General features: G+C 34.5%; 1 protein-coding gene across 2 annotated transcripts; it reads right to left on the bottom strand.

Annotated features, from left to right (window-relative positions):
• Positions 1 to 555: 555 nt before the first annotated feature.
• Positions 556 to 10,400, bottom strand: LOC130821388 (uncharacterized). 2 transcript variants are annotated; one of them, XR_009045362.1, is made up of 8 exons: positions 10,010 to 10,400; positions 9,148 to 9,302; positions 8,767 to 8,876; positions 8,586 to 8,671; positions 3,877 to 3,981; positions 3,653 to 3,787; positions 2,767 to 2,878; positions 556 to 917 (listed from the first exon to the last, which is right to left on the bottom strand). XR_009045362.1 is itself a non-coding variant. In XM_057687135.1 (7 exons), exons 1-6 carry the CDS (start codon positions 10,117 to 10,119, stop codon positions 3,667 to 3,669), a joined length of 687 nt encoding a protein of 228 aa, XP_057543118.1. In that variant the 5' UTR covers positions 10,120 to 10,399; the 3' UTR covers positions 556 to 917; positions 3,653 to 3,666. The 2 variants fall into 2 exon arrangements, 1 of the variants encoding a protein (XP_057543118.1); XM_057687135.1 differs by lacking the exon at positions 2,767 to 2,878 and having other exon boundaries at positions 10,010 to 10,399.
• Positions 10,401 to 16,959: the final 6,559 nt, after the last annotated feature.

The raw sequence follows: 16,959 nt of genomic DNA, 5'->3' as shown, positions 1-16,959 counted from the left end.
ATAACAATTAAGTCTGACAATATTTTCAATTTCTTTAAGCCTGGACTCTTTAAGATTTGAAATTTTCAAATTATGATTAAATTCAGTCAATTTTAAATTAATTTCGAATCAAATTAAACATCAACAAATCTAATAAAAAAATATTTTGTTTGGATTGAAATTTGATCACTCTGATTAACATTACTGCTTTTCTTGATTGATAAGACTAAAATAAAACACGTAATTTATGAAACATACTTAATGATATTATTCAAGTAAAAATATCAAATTAATTTTCAAATTATTCATTTTCATCATCCATAATCATTCTAAATAGAATATGGTAAAAATGTTCACCAACGTATAATTCATGGCAATGTAAACAATACCCAAAACTTTAACAAATAATCCAATTCTTAGGGTGATCCACATCTCAAGTATCTAGTTTTATTTATAAAAAATATTTTTTATAGAAAAATTAATTTAAATTATAAATATAGATAAAAAAAATATTTTAAAAAAAAAAAAAAGCCACATATACTATCACATCAAACTAATGGGTTTCACATTTTGCCATGTCACCAAAACCTAATTTTGCAAATTATCAATGGATCATAACCCAATAAAAACAAATTGACCCCTAAACCCATCTAAAATAATTTTTTCCACAAAGGCAACTCCAGTTTCAAACTCCATACACTTAACAACATGCTTCAAAAATAATTGAAAGGTAAATGTTAAGTAACGAACAAAACTTACTTAGCCGTTATCCTATCGAGTTCACAAATTTCCAAAATTTTGGGCCAACAATTTTACATAATTCCCGTAATTTTGTTCTACAATCTACTCCGTTGTTACATTTCTTTTCTTTTCAACTTGAACTCAGCACATTCACCTAATAATGTGATTTGAGCGTCGTCTCCAACAAGCAGACGGATCTGCAAGAGCCACGAGAAACGTCATTACATGGCACTGGTCAATTAAACGTGTTGCTCCCAATAGAAAAAACAAACTAATCATCTCATAGTGAAATTTTGACATAGGGGGTTTTTGGTTTTTGGTAACTCAACTTATTGGGGTTTTTCGGCTGAATGGAGGTGGTAGCTGATTCATACGTTCAAACAAGTTAAAAATAGTGTTCGGTAACTCAGCTGATTCAGGAAGCTTCTTGAGGCAAAATCAGCTAATTTGAACAAGTTGCACAAAGCACTACATCGGGTCAAAAGTTAATTTTACTGGTGGTCAAATCAGCTACCTATCAGCTATCAACCGTTTAGCAAACACTCCCATTGTTTTTATAGTATTTGCTCAACACTTTGATTGTCTCCGGTTAAAAATGAATTCAAAAAAACATGAAATTAATATCTACCAATCAAGGCCTTCAAAGTAAAACAAAGGTCAAAGCTCTCCATATGAGGATAGTCCCACGGGCCACAACAGACGAACAAAAAGAAAGTCATACTTGTCAACGTATTCAAGTAAAATCAACATCAAACTATATAAACACTATAAACAGAAAAACATACTAGATACATACTAGTATAAGTCATTGATATCTCATTGAAAGAAGTTGGTGGGTGGAAAGAAATGAAGTTTCAACAATTAATTTGTGATCCTAATCTTTTTTTTTTGCATTCACTATAGATATCAACATGCCTTCTATATATCCTTTAAATAGAATAAGAAAAGCAATTTTTCTAGAGCCTCTACACAAAGCACGCTTTTTAAAACTAATAGTGCAGCAACGCAAATACTCATTCTGATAAAGTTCCTTGTTAAACATTCCTACCAAGCTCTATCTTTCTCCTACAAAATAGATGGCAAAATTCCTGAATCTGGTGCTCCTATTCGTGGCTACATTGAGGTGATCCTATTCTCTCTTCCTACATGTTCCCGATACCTTCTCGCTACGTATATCAAGGCTAGCTAGGGAGAAATTATATTTGCTACAGCATATTTACTGGGTGCAGTAATGTTCGGTCATTGCTGGTACAATAAATACACATGAGAGAGCTTTGGGTCAAAAATTAAATCTTAGCAAGACACAGGGTTTGTTTAGGAAATGTCTTGTAGTTACTAGACTTGAAGAAAATTGTTGGTGTTTCTGGGCACGAGAGAGGTAGGTAATCATAAGAATATTGTGGTCTATGCACTATAATTGGAAGATAAAAAATAAAATAAAATAAAGCAATTATTTCTTGTTCCGGGGAGAGGATGGAAAAGACATCAATGGGCACAAGGATAAATTACTTTTATCTGTCAAATTGCAGATTGTAATCACAAAGCAGTGGACTGCATACCTGAAAATGATACCAGTTCAGCTGAATCTACTATGGGCAGTTTTCTAAATGGCTGGTTTGACTTAACCAGTCTGAAAAAGGGCAGTTTTTAGTTTTTGTTGTGTTATTTTATTGATTGTTATGAACTCCAAAATTATGTACATAATAAAAAATGATGATATTCCATATTAATTTTGTTATTCATAGTAAACTACGCCCAATGAAATATTGAGCTTAATGCTATTCCAGATAAACAACTACTAAGCTTTAGATCAATGGTAAAGGATGCTGCCAAATCATGCATTGCTTAGAATCCGAGATTAGTATTGTAGGTTTACACAAAATTGCGCCATTGCATGTCAATATTTGGTTTAACTCAACAAAATGATCAAAATGAGTTTACTTTATGAAGCAAAGAGATACTTCTAATATCTAGCAGCTATTAAAATGTTATTAACCTATAGGCCACGAATTACAAATTGTTGTAATTAGTTAAATGTTTACTCACCTAATTCAAATATTAGATTTTCTTTTGTATACTTCAAATATCCAACTGTCTAATGCAGATAAGCAACACCCACACTCTCAAGCCCCTTCAACACCTATCTTTAGATTGTCAACTGCACCAATAAGGTTTTAAATTCAGAACCTTGGGAAAATGACCAATCAGCAGATCAAATTTGCTTATCTAAATTTGATGGAATGAAAATCACTCTCTTTTCTCTACCTCCAATTCAACAAACACTAAGCAAGTAGTAATGGTGGTTAACTTCCCAAAACCTCATAACTTAAGACCTGCTTAAAGGTCTTGGGTGATGATGCATTGTGTAGGCTAATGGCATCAAAAATGGCCATGTAGCAACAATCAGAGATGAAGGAGGAAACATTGTTGAGTTATGACGAGGAAGGGTGACCACATACTGTTATAGTGATGGCATGTTGTTTGAGCTTGGCTGCTATTACCTTTTCCTAACACAGAATGAAAACGAGACGTGTGATTAGAACCTAGGATAAGCATATCAGTGCTCTAGCCTCTAGGTACCTTACCCACAACTCAAGGGTCATGAAAGTGGTAACAGTGATTGGAAAAGGTGATAACGCAGCACGAGAAGTGAGATATGGTTAAAACATAGGATAAGGATATCCAAAAACTTTAGGAAGTGAAGGGAGTCAAGAAATCTCCAAGTGAGTGAGCTTATTACAGAACAAGGAACTTTTCAAAAATATATCATTTTCCAGACTACCCCTGCCAACGTACCTTAGAAGTTCAAAAATGCAAAGGGATCTACGTACCTTGCCCACAAAGTATGCACCAAAACATAAGATGAAAATTGCATGGACATGGACAATTTGTGGACAAATCAATATGACAACCCCAAGAGGAAGGAACTCACAAATTAATACGGCTTCAATGATGCCCTCTTTTTCTCTTAGATTTCCTCAATATGTGATAATCATCAGAAATTTCTCCTCCATCAACTGCTCCACTATGGAGCTCCTCTATTATTCCTTCATTTTCCCTCTGTTTCCTGGCACAACAAGACAGTTAAATCAATTACATACACTAGAAAATACAAAACCTAAACATTATGTTGCCTGAGGTTTACAGTAATAGTACCTGTTAGTTAACACAGTTTCCGGTAAGTTCTTGTTCAACACGTGTATACTTCCAGTAGTAGGTGAAATCAGGGACCCAGATATGTGGATTGTTTCCTCATCAAAACTACAAGAATAGACAACACGTCACACTAACATTTTGCAATTCAACGAAAGATGCTCTAGTAGAAACAAGAACCCAGCAAGCAAAAGAAAAACAAACAAACCACATAAAATGCACTCAACAACTAGGAACAACAAACAACAATGCAAATATACAATATAAACATAAAAAGCAGTCCCCACTTGAAATTTTATTTCTGAAGTCGGATCATTACCACGTTAGTGATCATGGCCTTGACTTTGATATCATGTGACATGTAGCAAACCCTATTCTAGTGTGTGTGTGTGTATAAAGAGCAGCAATTGACAATGATAACAATATGCTTGACCAGTTCATATGCGATTAACGCCCAGCTCCATGTGATGTTACCAATTGAGTTAGTTGACTGACATGTCCATGTTCTATAAAACAAAAACTACGAGGATTTACTAGAATTTTTAAACAAAAACCAGCTGTAGCCCTTTCATTTATGCCATTTCCGAAAATCCAAAAACTCATCGATAAATAAAAATTAGTACACATTCTACTTCTTAGGCCATTAATTTACAAGCCCCTCACCACAGACACACACACACATTCTTGGGTGTTTTTGAATGTTTTCTAAGTATTTGCCTTGTTTGCTTGGATTTTACATCCTTTTTGGGTTGGGTGTGTGTTTGACTTGTTTGTGTAGGTTTTTACCTAATTTAAAAGCATTGGCATGCATTAGGGCGATGTTCCCTAAACCTTTAAAGGCTTGGGAAAGCTCATAACCAAGTTGAGAATAGTGAGTAGACCAAACATGCTCAAATGGCCTTGAGTCAACACTTGATGACTCGAAGAAAAGAGAAAATTTTTAAAATGCAAGTGGAGGCGCCCTAGCCCATGCCAATTGAGTAGGATCATCCTCCAAGCATGTTCCATCCAAGTCCAACAACAGCACCAAGATAAGCGACAAGTCAATCATGTGCTCGCCCATGTCACACGGCCACCAATGCTCATGTCACACGAGTGGAGCAACATTCAAAATTATTGGTCAAAGAAATGTCAACAAAGACCGTGCTCGTCTGTGTAGCGAGCCGAATTTCCAAATTTTCGCCCAATGAGACTGTAGCGTTTAAGATAAACGACACTGGCTTTTGCTCTGAACTTCAATTTTCAGCGGAATTCTGCATTTTGATGAGAGTGGCCTCACTTTAAAAGGATTATATGCTTTGCCACATTACCATTTTCGGAAATTCCACCATGTTCTAGTTAGTTCCCCTCTCTCCTATGAATACCTCCCATTGTACTCAGTATAGAGAATCGTCTTTTCCCTTAAAGCTTCTTCCACTTTACGTAATCCTTTAATTTTAACCTTCGTAAAATCTTATTGTATCTTTCATTACTGCAATATAAGCTTTTCTTCATTACTCTACAGCAAGTTTCCTTTCCTAAATACAAATAGCCTTCAATCCTTGTTGATTATTGTTGATGTTCTTGGTATTTCTGAATTTTTGGGTATTTGATCATCTTTCATCTACATTTAGATTTTTCTAATTAAAGATTGCTATATTTCTGAAATTTTGCTTGAAGATTATCTCAATTATGGATTTCTTTGGTTTTATTCCAATTTTCTATATTATTCATCAAGTTTTTCCTTTACTAATTTTGTTGTTTAGATTATTGTTATTTTTTGTTTTTATCATGTTTATTATTAAATCTATGATAATGGTTTTGCTTCGTTCTAGTTTAACCATGTGTGAGTAATTGTTTAGAGTTGCAGTCTAGCCTATTATTATAATGTGATGATGGTTTGATTTAGAGAAATTGTGTTTTATGATTGTTGAGCTATCATGTCTCTATTTACACTTTGTGGGTTTATATGTTCGATCTCAAATAACCGAGCAAGAGTCGAGCTTTGAAGTTGATCTAATCTCCTTAGTGTCAATTTAAGCGGTTTCAACAAACCATTGCAAAAACTAGACTTAGAGACCAACTGACTTTCTTTAGGTTAGAGATCTGCACAAGAGTGATAGCCCACTAATAGATGTGATTTTTTTTAAAAAAAAAAAATTGGGTTTACGCCTAAGACTGATGCAAGAGTTGAGTTGGACATAACCCTTGAGATCCTCTTATCCCGAGAAAAGAAACGGTGTGTTCGGAAATCCTCTAACGAGTGCATGATTAGATTAGATTTTTCCATCAGATTGCTATGATTAGACGTGCACAACTGATTGAATAAGGGTTTGATAAGTCTCAAATAGGAACGTTAAATGGAAACAAGCTGTGATGGGCCAATCAGGCCTTGCAAAAATGAAAAGGGGTCAAAAGGGTCGAGCCAGTTTGGATCGGCTCAATCCATTCAAAACTTTGGTCTTTTAAAGTTGAGTTGCATCCAGACATACTCTTATACCAAAATGAAATTCTCTAAAATTATGTAGTAAAATTACACAAAAGATCACTCATGGTCTCAATTTTAAAGAGCACTAGATACAAGATTTGAGGTTTGGTCGGGCACATTTCGGCACTTTTTAGACTGCAAAGGTAGCCACCATTGTATTTTGTTGAAGCAGCTTTGATTATCAAAAGCAACAAAGCCAAAATCATTCATGGCCAACCTCATTACTACTTTGCCAACAAGAAAACACTAATACAACCATTGCGTGAATTACTAAAGTGCAAAATTCAAGAAGAAAATTAATAGTGTGGTTTCTTTTTGTGACACTTTACAAACAAATGAAATACAAAATTCAATGATAATTAAACAATACTCCAAAAAATTAACTCTTTGATGAGAAATTTGTTAGTTCAATTACAAGTATTACAAGTTGTCCTTGTTTAATCTCGAAAAATAAGTAGAAGTAGTAGTACATAACAGTAGTTGAGCTACTTCATACTTTCATCATTTAGAACTCTTTAAATATAATAAAGGCCCTTTAAGCCCCATTTTTGGCTTGCTTCATTATACAAATAGAAGGTTCGTTTAAAACTTACTCATTTGAGACTCCACCCATATATAAGGGTCGAATTAGAGCCCCAATAAGCCGAGTCTAGATATGAAGATAGAATAGCTAATCCTAGCTCGTCTTTTTCTAATTGTTTTGAAACCCTAAAAATCTTAGATTAACTCTAATCTCAACAATTTAATCTTGTTTTCAATTATTGTCGTAAGTTATTGTTTTGGTTAAAAAAACAACAATGTCAGAGCCTTGATCCCAAAATATTAGAGTCCGCTACATGAACTAATATATCAATTCCTAACTTCCAGTGGTCGTCCACATAGATTTTTCTCCATTCATTTTGATATTTTACCATCTTAATTTGTAAGTCTAAATCCTTCATATCTTTTTCCACTCATGTAATCCAAGTCATCTTCGGTAATCCTCACCCTCTTTTTGAGTCTATGTTCCTTACCGTTTTAGTAAAAAAATCTTCCAAAAATTTTGTGCAACTCTTGCTCAAATAATAAGTAAGATTTTAACTCCCCCATTCCCAGTCTACAGTTATGTTATAGATAAAAGAATTCAGTGTAATCTTTAAGAAATGGCACTCTAACAACCTGATTTTATCATCTTAACAATTTCATTGATACAAATGTGAATTCTGCGTGAAGCCATTTCTTTTTGATTGAAAAATAAATTTCAACAAGGGAAAAGTATTCTTTCTTAATACATTATTTGTATTCATATTTGCAGTCTTGTCAACCATAACAATCAATGATATAGATCTAGACCACCATTAAACTTAAATCTCGATTTCATAAACATATTACTTGACGGATATAAATTCAATACATTAGAAGTTCACCATATACCATAGAATAAGCCGTACATTTTGACATAGAATTTTAGTAGTACAAAGACATAATTTTGTTCTAATATCTTTTTGAAATGAGAGCCTAATATCAACTTTTTAGACTTTAGAAACTCGACTATTAATGAATATATTGAAAAAAATATGCAAGATAGTAAGTTCTTTTCATGCATTTAGATTATGTCCACGCTAAAGTTCCCCTATAAAAAACAATTAGGCATATCTCATATTGATGATCCATCTTCAAGCAGCATTGGGAAAAAGCCATACGAACTAAGTATCAACTAATCTTTTAAATTTGGAAAAGGTTAACTTCAAGATAATACTGTTATAAATGATACAAATGTAGAGAAACTTGAAAGCTAATGTCTTCAACGTGTTTCCGAACCAGCATCACATGATTCGCTAATCTCCTCGTGAATCGCGAATTGAAAAAAGCGAACTATGGTCAGTTTTGGGCTATTCTTGGACAAATTCGAACGAATCGCGCATTAGCTAGCGAATCATGTTACACTTTTCCGAACATTGAATTTTAGAAATAGGAATTGAGAGATAGTCCAAAGTAAACCCCTTCATGTCTTTTTCTATATCTAGGGATGTTCACATGAGAAACAGAATTATCACCAAGTCACCAACAAACTAAGAAAGGTTGACTAGGTAGCTTTTAACCGTCAATAATAACTTTCTCAGAGATGGCTCACTTCAAGTTTTTACCATCTATATAAGTTCAAGAAAAAGCTAAAGCTCTAGAGAGCAACATGCATGGAAGTATAAGCTAGAAATAAGTCAATTTTTATCACAAACTGATTGACTAGAAGAATAATGTATCTCACCTCTTGACTACGAAACGTATCAATGATCCAACTTTAATTATATGAAGCTTATTTAATTTGCTCCTGAACACTTCTTTTCCATGTTTCTACAACAAATAAAACCAAATAATAATTGGCAAAAAATATGCAGCAACAATAAATCAAAAGGAAATCATGAAACAAACAAGCAAATGGTACGTACAACTTTAAATTCAAATTCATCACGAATGTCTTCTTGTGTGATAATAGCAGCTGAAAATCCAAGAGCAACAACATGAATTGATTCTTCTGCCACCTTTACAACTTTACCTTCTGGAAAAAACAAAGATAAGAAAACATCATCAATTCAAAATATATTTTAACAAACCGAAGCTTTGGACCAAAAACAGCCATCCGAATCAAATGAAGTACTCTACGTAACGAGAAGGCAACAAAATGTGAAACAAATCCTTTGATTGCTAACAAAAGTTGAGAAGGTGGGAAACCCCATGCACTGCAATTGATGCAGCACAAGGATGGAAGATTACAACAACGAAAAATGTGACACAATAGTTAATGATTGAAGTTAAAGGTGACAGCATACCTAAATACATATCTGGCTTTGGAGAAAAAAGTAAAAGTTTGGCCGATACTCTAACACCAACATAAGGATTCAGGCCACTTAAAATTTTCCCGCGTTTACTTGGAACATCCACAACCTCATAAGCCAATAAAACACCATCAAAACTTTCACTGAACCTGGGGACCAAAGCATAAATTGAAATTCAAAACAATAAGAAACATTACAAAAATGATCAGTCCAAAACATTATGAATTACACATGTAATACAGAACCCAACAAAAAATTGGACAGAATGCTTAACATAACTGAAACTCTATCAATACATACACTCCAACAGTTCAATGACACATAAAACTCCCCCGAGAGAATCATATTCATCTTGAAGAATTGCTCAGTTGTGAATCAGAATGTCCTTTCAGTGCAAATCATGGATTTTGATTATAAAAAAATAAGGATGATTCCGAGCATGTGCATCATGCCCGATCATACAAGGCTTACAATTCACATTAATTTTACTTGTTTATATAAAATAAAGAAGTCATAAAGAAACTATTGCATATTATTGAACAGACCAAATAAATACAATCATGCTTTTAACCAATTGAGAAGCATAAACCATTTGTTTCTTAACGACCCATTCAACAGAAACTGCCAAAATCATAAGAAAGTTTAATATTATAATCAGTTAAAAAATTTACATTACACAGACAAACCCAGAAAAGGGTAACAAGCACCTAAATTAACAATTATGTTTAAATGACATCGAATTGAAATTAGTGAAATTGAATTGATAGTGGGAACAAAACAATGGAATAAAGGATTCAATCAAGATAAGTCACAAATTATTGAAAGCAAAAGAAATTTACAATTACAAGAGAAATACTTGAATAATAGAGAACTAAGTTCCTGCTTAACGGAATCTGGAACGGCTTTGGTCTTCGAGGGGTGAAGATAAACAACCAAATTAGCTTTTGAAACCTTCAATGCCTCCATTATCGACCACCGCCGATAGTTTGGAGCTTCAAAGTTTTAGGGTGCTTTGTTACACCCAAAACCAAAACACCTGGAAAAAAATTAATTTTGGGGAATAAAATTGGGTTTTTGGGGCAGTTCTTAATCGATTTCCAGGCCAAAGGAAAGGAAATTGTTGCTGATTTCTTCACTTAATCAGGTGGAGGAGAAGGGATAGAACATGCTCTTGCTTCTAAAAATTCAGAGCTAACAAGGAGGAAGCAAATCTAATTTTTAGGGCAAATCTGGTTTTTAGGGAAGTAAGAAATGTTAATATAACTTTTTTTTTTAAAATATCGTACTTCTTCCGTTCTAAAATACTTACACTTACGGTCCGTTTGGTTGATGGTAATGAGGCTCGTTTGGTTGATGGTAATGAAGTAATGGGAATGAAATGTTGTAATGACAATAGTAATGAAGAAATGGATATGAGAATTGGTAATAAAGATTATTTTGTTTGGTGTGCATGACTAAAGAATGGTAATGGAAGATAATATTTCATTGATTGAATTTGGTTGTTAGTAATAAAAAATGGTAATGACTCTTAGTTTCATTATTGTATATTTGTATCTAAAAGCATTATTGTATCTAAATTATTCTATCTAATGATTCTTTTTTTAATAATAATATTTTTTTTGGATAATTACATACATTACCTTTTTTTTCTTCATCATTTTTTTCTTCGGCTCGAAACAACATTACCTTATTTTATTACCACAGTAATACTTCATTACCATTACAGCCTAATACTAGGTTGTTTGATGGTAATAAAAATGGCCCTTTTTGGTAATTTCATTACCTTATTTTATTATCATCCATTACCATTGAAGGCATCCAAACAACCAAATTTTTTATTACTTAATTTTATTACCATTACCGCCCTCTAATACTATGTACCAAACGGGCCGTTAAGGTCTTCTCTATCATCTTAGTTCAATTTTCAACTTATTCAATAACATAAATTCTTAAATAAAATGATCTTTTAATGAGATATTTAGCGTGTTAAAATGATCATTTACAACTTTAAAATGATCAATTATTAAAATGAGTTATTATACGGGCACATCTCACAGTGAGATAATTTCATACAACTATAAAAGATAATTTGATTCAAAAAAAACTCTATGTATATTTGGACCCAAAACTACATGTTTGATTCAACATTAACATCATATAATTATTGATCCAAATGATCTCATATCCTCTTCTGGATCTTCAAACCTTATAATTAATTAATGATTAAATATTTTAAAATTTAGATGTATTAATATTAATTTCTACCCAACTTTAAATAAATTTCATCCTTAAAATTACAATCTCATATATTTCCTAAGTAAGGTATTCTCCAAAATGGTAAACACACAAATCTCAATATCAATATTTCAATTTCTACCAGATACGAAAGTATTAAAACAATTCACAAAATATCACACACACATTCCCTGAAATTTTACGATTTTATCCAATTTAAAATATTCATCGTGAAACTTACCCACGTCTGTTAGCATAAGCAAATACTACCTCCAATTCATTTAAAATGGGACATTTCTTTATTAGGTCAATTCACTGAAAATGTCTCATTTCTATTTTTGTCATTCTTTTTTACCTTTTTACCCTTACTTCAACAACACAATAACACATAAATATCAATGCTCTTTATGAAAAAAAAGAATTTTCCACCCACTTTTAAGTGGTGTCCCACCCCTCTTTAATTTTAGTGCAAAACTCAAATATTTCATTTTAGATGAATAGAAGATAGTACGATTTAAAGAAGAAATATTAAATCCTAGATAAAACGAGTGGACAATTTCATATACACACAAATGTTTATACCCCTTAACGCTTATGTCTCCTAGTTGACATTTATGACCCTCTCACTTTATTTCTAAAATGATGACATACTCAGCAATTTGAAAATTTGAAAAAAAAAATAAAACTTTTTAATAATTTTAGTCAAAAAAATATGCTTTGGCCAAACTTTATTTTCAAAATAAGCATCTTTAGCCCCAAAGCTAGTTTTGCTACATAATCGTTGTTACTAACAACGAGTATAAAGAAATGATCAAAACTTTAGTTGAGGTTAAAGTCGTTGTTACTAACAGCGACATATGGTGTTGACTGGTCAACTTTAAATTCGCAGTTAGTAACAGCGACCTTTTGCTGCCCTAAATATCAGCAGTCTTCTTCCTCCTTCCTCATTTCACGTTCGTCTCAATGCCCTAACCCACGAAAATCTCCCTCTTCTTTCCACCATTAAAATCAACTTCAATCCTTCAATTAATCTCATCAAATTCCAACTTTCTACTACTAATTAGTTCTGTCATGTTCCTACATTCACTTCAGGTATTAATTTTTATTTTTCTTTCCTTTATCGAAAATTTAGTTTTTATATTTTTCATCAACTTTCACATAAATGCAGGTTCATAAACTTGCAAATTACTATTTCTTCGTGATCTACAGCTTATTAAGGTACCTTTTTATTATAAATTTTTTAGTTCTTTTTGTTTTTAACAAGTATGTCATTTATAGTGATCATTTACACTTAAACTCTATAAATATGTCAAATGTAGTTGTTATTTGCCATGATCTTCATAATGAGGTTGTTTGTTCATGAATTTAATGTAGAAAATTTTTTAATTTAATGTAGAGAATGTTTGAATGCAAACCCTAAATTTATAAATTATATATATATATATATTTATACAATCAATCATCAATGTTCCTTGTTTTTAAATGTTGTTATGAATGTTTTGAACTCTAGTTGTGAGGGTTGTTGAACAATGTACTTACTTTCTTATAAACTTGATGGTGATGTTGATTTTTTATGTATTGTTGTAGAAATGGCTTCATTTCATGTGACTATTGTATGTTTTTTGAATGGTTCAATTCGATCAAATAATAGCAATGTTAAGTATGTTGGGGGAAGACGTAAACTGTTTGCATGCAACTCAAACATGGATTTGAATGAATTTAAACATCTTATATGCTCTAAGATTGACATTGACACTACAAGAAGTACTGTTAATGTAAGTTTTAAATATAATATGAGTGGAGAATTGTTAGCTCTTCCGGTTGAGGATGAGGAAGGTATAAATGCAATGTGGGAGTATTCAAAGTCTACCTCTATTCCTTCTTTAGAGTTATATGTAGAAGACGTACCCCCAGGGAATCAAGATGTCAATGTTGTAGAAACAAATGCATTCCTAAATGTAACTTCTTCTGCTCCTTCTCATACGCCCTTCCCTACCCAAGAAACCCAAAATCCCATTATGCCATCTTCATCTTCTCCTTATAATGAACCCAATCAACTTCAAATTCAAGTCTCAAATGATGATACTTTTAACTTAGAAGATACAAATAAGCCTTGGAGTGGTGTTAATAGTGAGAGTAATGAATTTTTTGAAGCTCTTTCTGAGGACGATGTGGGTGTTGACGAGGAGGCTCTAGCTAATGACATGAGCTTAGGCAACATTCCAAAAATCATTGCTCCTACACCTTATGCACTAGTTCCCCCTCTAGATGAACACGTTGAGGACAACTCTTGGAGGTCTTGGGCTTGTGATACAACCTACACCGATGAAGGAGAGTTTCAAAAGGGTATGATGTTTGATAACAAGGATACGTTGTTGGATGTTGTTAGATTGTATCATATTCGTAGGAACGTTGAGTACCAAACTGATACTTCAAATCAAACGGTGCTCACCTTGAAGTGTAAGAGAGGGTGTGCTTGGAGGCTTAGGGCTAGGAAGAGCTCTTATTCACCTTCATGGGAGAATGTTACATATTAAGGGAAGCATGGGGGTTGTGCATTAAGTACTGAAAATGTGTCAGCTGGACACATTCATTTGACATCTTATGTTATTAACAATGTTATTAGAAATTGTGTAGCTGAAGACCCATCAATTAAGGTCTCTGTGGTGCGACAAATGGTGAAAGACCAATTTGGTGTCGAAGTGACCTATAAGCGGGCATGGTGTGCTAAACAACAAGCCCTTCTCTACATCTATGGGACATGGGAAGACTTTTATCCTCTCCTTCCACGCTTCTTGAAAGCAATGCAAGTTTCTAACCCCGGGACTGTAGTTGAATGGTTCTTTAAGCAAGATAATGATGTTGGTGTGTACGTCCGTCCTAGTATTAGAACTTTCCAGTGTGTGTTTTGGGTTTTTAAACTTAGTATTGAGGGGTTCAAGTATTGCAAACCCCTTATTGCCATTGACGGAACACACTTGTATGGTAAGTATCACCATACATTATTGACTGCGATTGCTCAAGATGGGAACAAGGGAATCTTCCTGCTTGCCTTTGCTTTGGTAGAGAAAGAATGCATAGCTGCGTGGTCTTGGTTTATGGCATGTATTCGTAAGCATGTGATGCATAGTCTAGGTTTATGTGTTATTTTTTATAGACATGCGGGCATTCTAGCAACCATGGAGGAGCCGAAATGGCAACCTCCAAATGCCCATTATAGGTTTTGCTTGCGGCATTTGTTAAGTAACTTCAACTGTCAAATGGGTAATGTGAAGCTGAACAAGATGTATGGTAGGACTGCAAAGCAAAGACAACCACATAAGGTCATCGAGGGATTGAAGGCTATTGGTTTTGCCAAACGAGAAGCTCTTTTTTAGATTGATCAAGTTGGTGATATGTGTAAATGGTCAATATGTCATGATGGAGATTATAGGTATGATGTTACTAATACCAAATTAGCTGAAGTATTCAATAACGTGATGAATGGTATACGTTTCTTGCCTATAACTACACTTGTGGAGTTCACCTTCTACCGTGTTAATGATTATTTTGTTAAAAGACGCGAGAATGCAAATGCATGGCTAATTAGGGGAAGTAAGTACACTTCACACACCACAAGAATTATCACCGCTAACACTAAGAAGGCAAACATCCATGAGATCGTCGCATTTGACTATAGACGAAGTCTTTTTCAAGTTAAGACTGGACGTGGTAATAGAGGATCCGCCAAGGGTGGTAAAATACAAAGTGTGGATTTGAGAGAGAGGAAATGCACTTGTAACAAACCCTCCATATATCACTTACCTTGTTCTCATGTTCTTGTCGTTCTTATTAAAAGACACTTATCGTATGAGCTTTTTGTGGACTCCTGCTACACTACGCAGAGCTATGTTAATACATATGAATCCATATTCATGTCGTTGATTGATAAGAGGTCATGGCCTCAATACACCGATGTTGAGGTGATACACGATCCAGATGACATTCGTGGACTAGGAACATTCATGGACTAGGAAGACCTAAGTCAAGGAGGATCACCAACGAGATGGACAAAGGGTCAAGGAGACGCAATGCTTGTCGACGGTGTGGTGGTGAAGGTCACAACACTAGAACTTGCACGTCAAGGTAAACTGTATCATTATTTGAGTATAGAAACATAAAGATTATGGAAACAAATAAAAAACATAAGTATACAATTTGAGTATTTCTTAAGTTTGTTACATATAATCATAACTACAACTAAGTTATTATTGAATTACACTAGAGATGGATCCAGCAACTCCAGGCCCTCGCAACCCTAGTGTGCTGACGATACAGTCGGATCATAGGAGCAGTGTACTATGGGATGTCCAGGTTAATTAAATTAATTTTTTAAATGTATATGTCTTAATACTTTAACTTTATTCTAATATAATCTTTGCGTTTAGGTGTCCGACACAAAGACCATATACACCAGGCATCCCGACTCTGCTCCGTGGCAGATTGACGCACGGATCATTCCCTTCATTCAGCGAGCGAGGTTGTACGACTTCCACCTCATCGCTTATGGGAGAGTGGATCGGGCTTTAGTCACGGCTTTAGTAGAGTAGTGGCGCCAAGAGACACATACCTTCCACCTACCTCTAGGTGAAGCTACTATCACTTTACTTGACGTAGTTGTGCTTACATAGCTTCCCATCGAGGGACATGGCGTCTGTACCGTTGGACGCCAACTCGATAGTTGGCTAGATATAGTTCATAAGGTCTTAGGAGTCCGACCTCCCCCAGAGGTATCCAAAGGGAGTGGGTTGCGCGTGACATAGCTTGCGCAGAACTTTTCGCACCTCCCTGAAGGTGCTGATGAGGCTACCATTGAGAGATACGCTAATATATCTAATTGGTGTTGTCTTGTTCTCCGACAAGACTGGCAACAGGGTACAGCTTTTGTACTTGACGTTGCTTGATGCGCCATGGGAGGTCATCTCCGGTTACAGCTGAGGTTACGCAGCCCTAGGTTATCTGTACAAGAGACTATGTGACGCTTCACGGAAGAACGTGAAGGAGATCGATGGGCCCCTAATTATTCTCCAGGTAATACTAATTTTACATGTTATTGATTTGTTTCTTAATTTGTTCTTATGTTTCGTTTACTTACTTATATCTGTAATTCATAGCTTTGGGTGTGGGAGCACATTCTCATTGAGCAACCGATGAGGACTGTGGGACGTGGTGCATTTGCACCACTAATTCTTCCACCACTAGATGTGCCATATGGATTGCGGTGGTCTTTTGATAGGCGTACAAATAGTCACAAAGGATCTGGCGTGGGCTTCTATCGCGATCAATCCGATCTACTTCGAGCTGACCAGGTAAAGGCTTCACTTTCTAGTCTTGTAACTATCATATAGCGTAATTTATTAATTACATTTTCACGTGTAGTTTGATGAGACCCTTACCCCGCTAAGGCATACGCTGCATTGCCTCATCACTCAGGGATATTTTCACGGGCGTGGAGAGCATCTGTACCTTTGATATGCTTCGATATAGTCGAAGTGCATTTCCCTGAGTGCGTACTGCGCCAATTTGGAATGG

The sequence above is a fragment of the Amaranthus tricolor genome, chromosome 8 (genome assembly GCF_026212465.1).
Source record: "Amaranthus tricolor cultivar Red isolate AtriRed21 chromosome 8, ASM2621246v1, whole genome shotgun sequence".
Lineage (NCBI taxonomy): Eukaryota > Viridiplantae > Streptophyta > Magnoliopsida > Caryophyllales > Amaranthaceae > Amaranthus > Amaranthus tricolor.
This window is presented reverse-complemented; position numbering and strand designations above follow the sequence as displayed.

What these genes read in the sequence shown, in the direction of transcription:
- LOC130821388 (XM_057687135.1), bottom strand. Translation starts at nt 10,119, where the DNA reads ATGGAGGCATTGAAGGTTTCAAAAGCTAATTTGGTTGTTTATCTTCAC. An exon ending in CTTAGTTCTCTATTATTCAA is followed by an intron (nt 9,303 to 10,009) that starts GTATTTCTCTTG and finishes TTTGGTCCCCAG; the next exon opens with GTTCAGTGAAAGTTTTGATG. An exon ending in ATGAATTTGAATTTAAAGTT is followed by an intron (nt 8,672 to 8,766) that starts GTACGTACCATT and finishes TATTTGTTGTAG; the next exon opens with AAACATGGAAAAGAAGTGTT.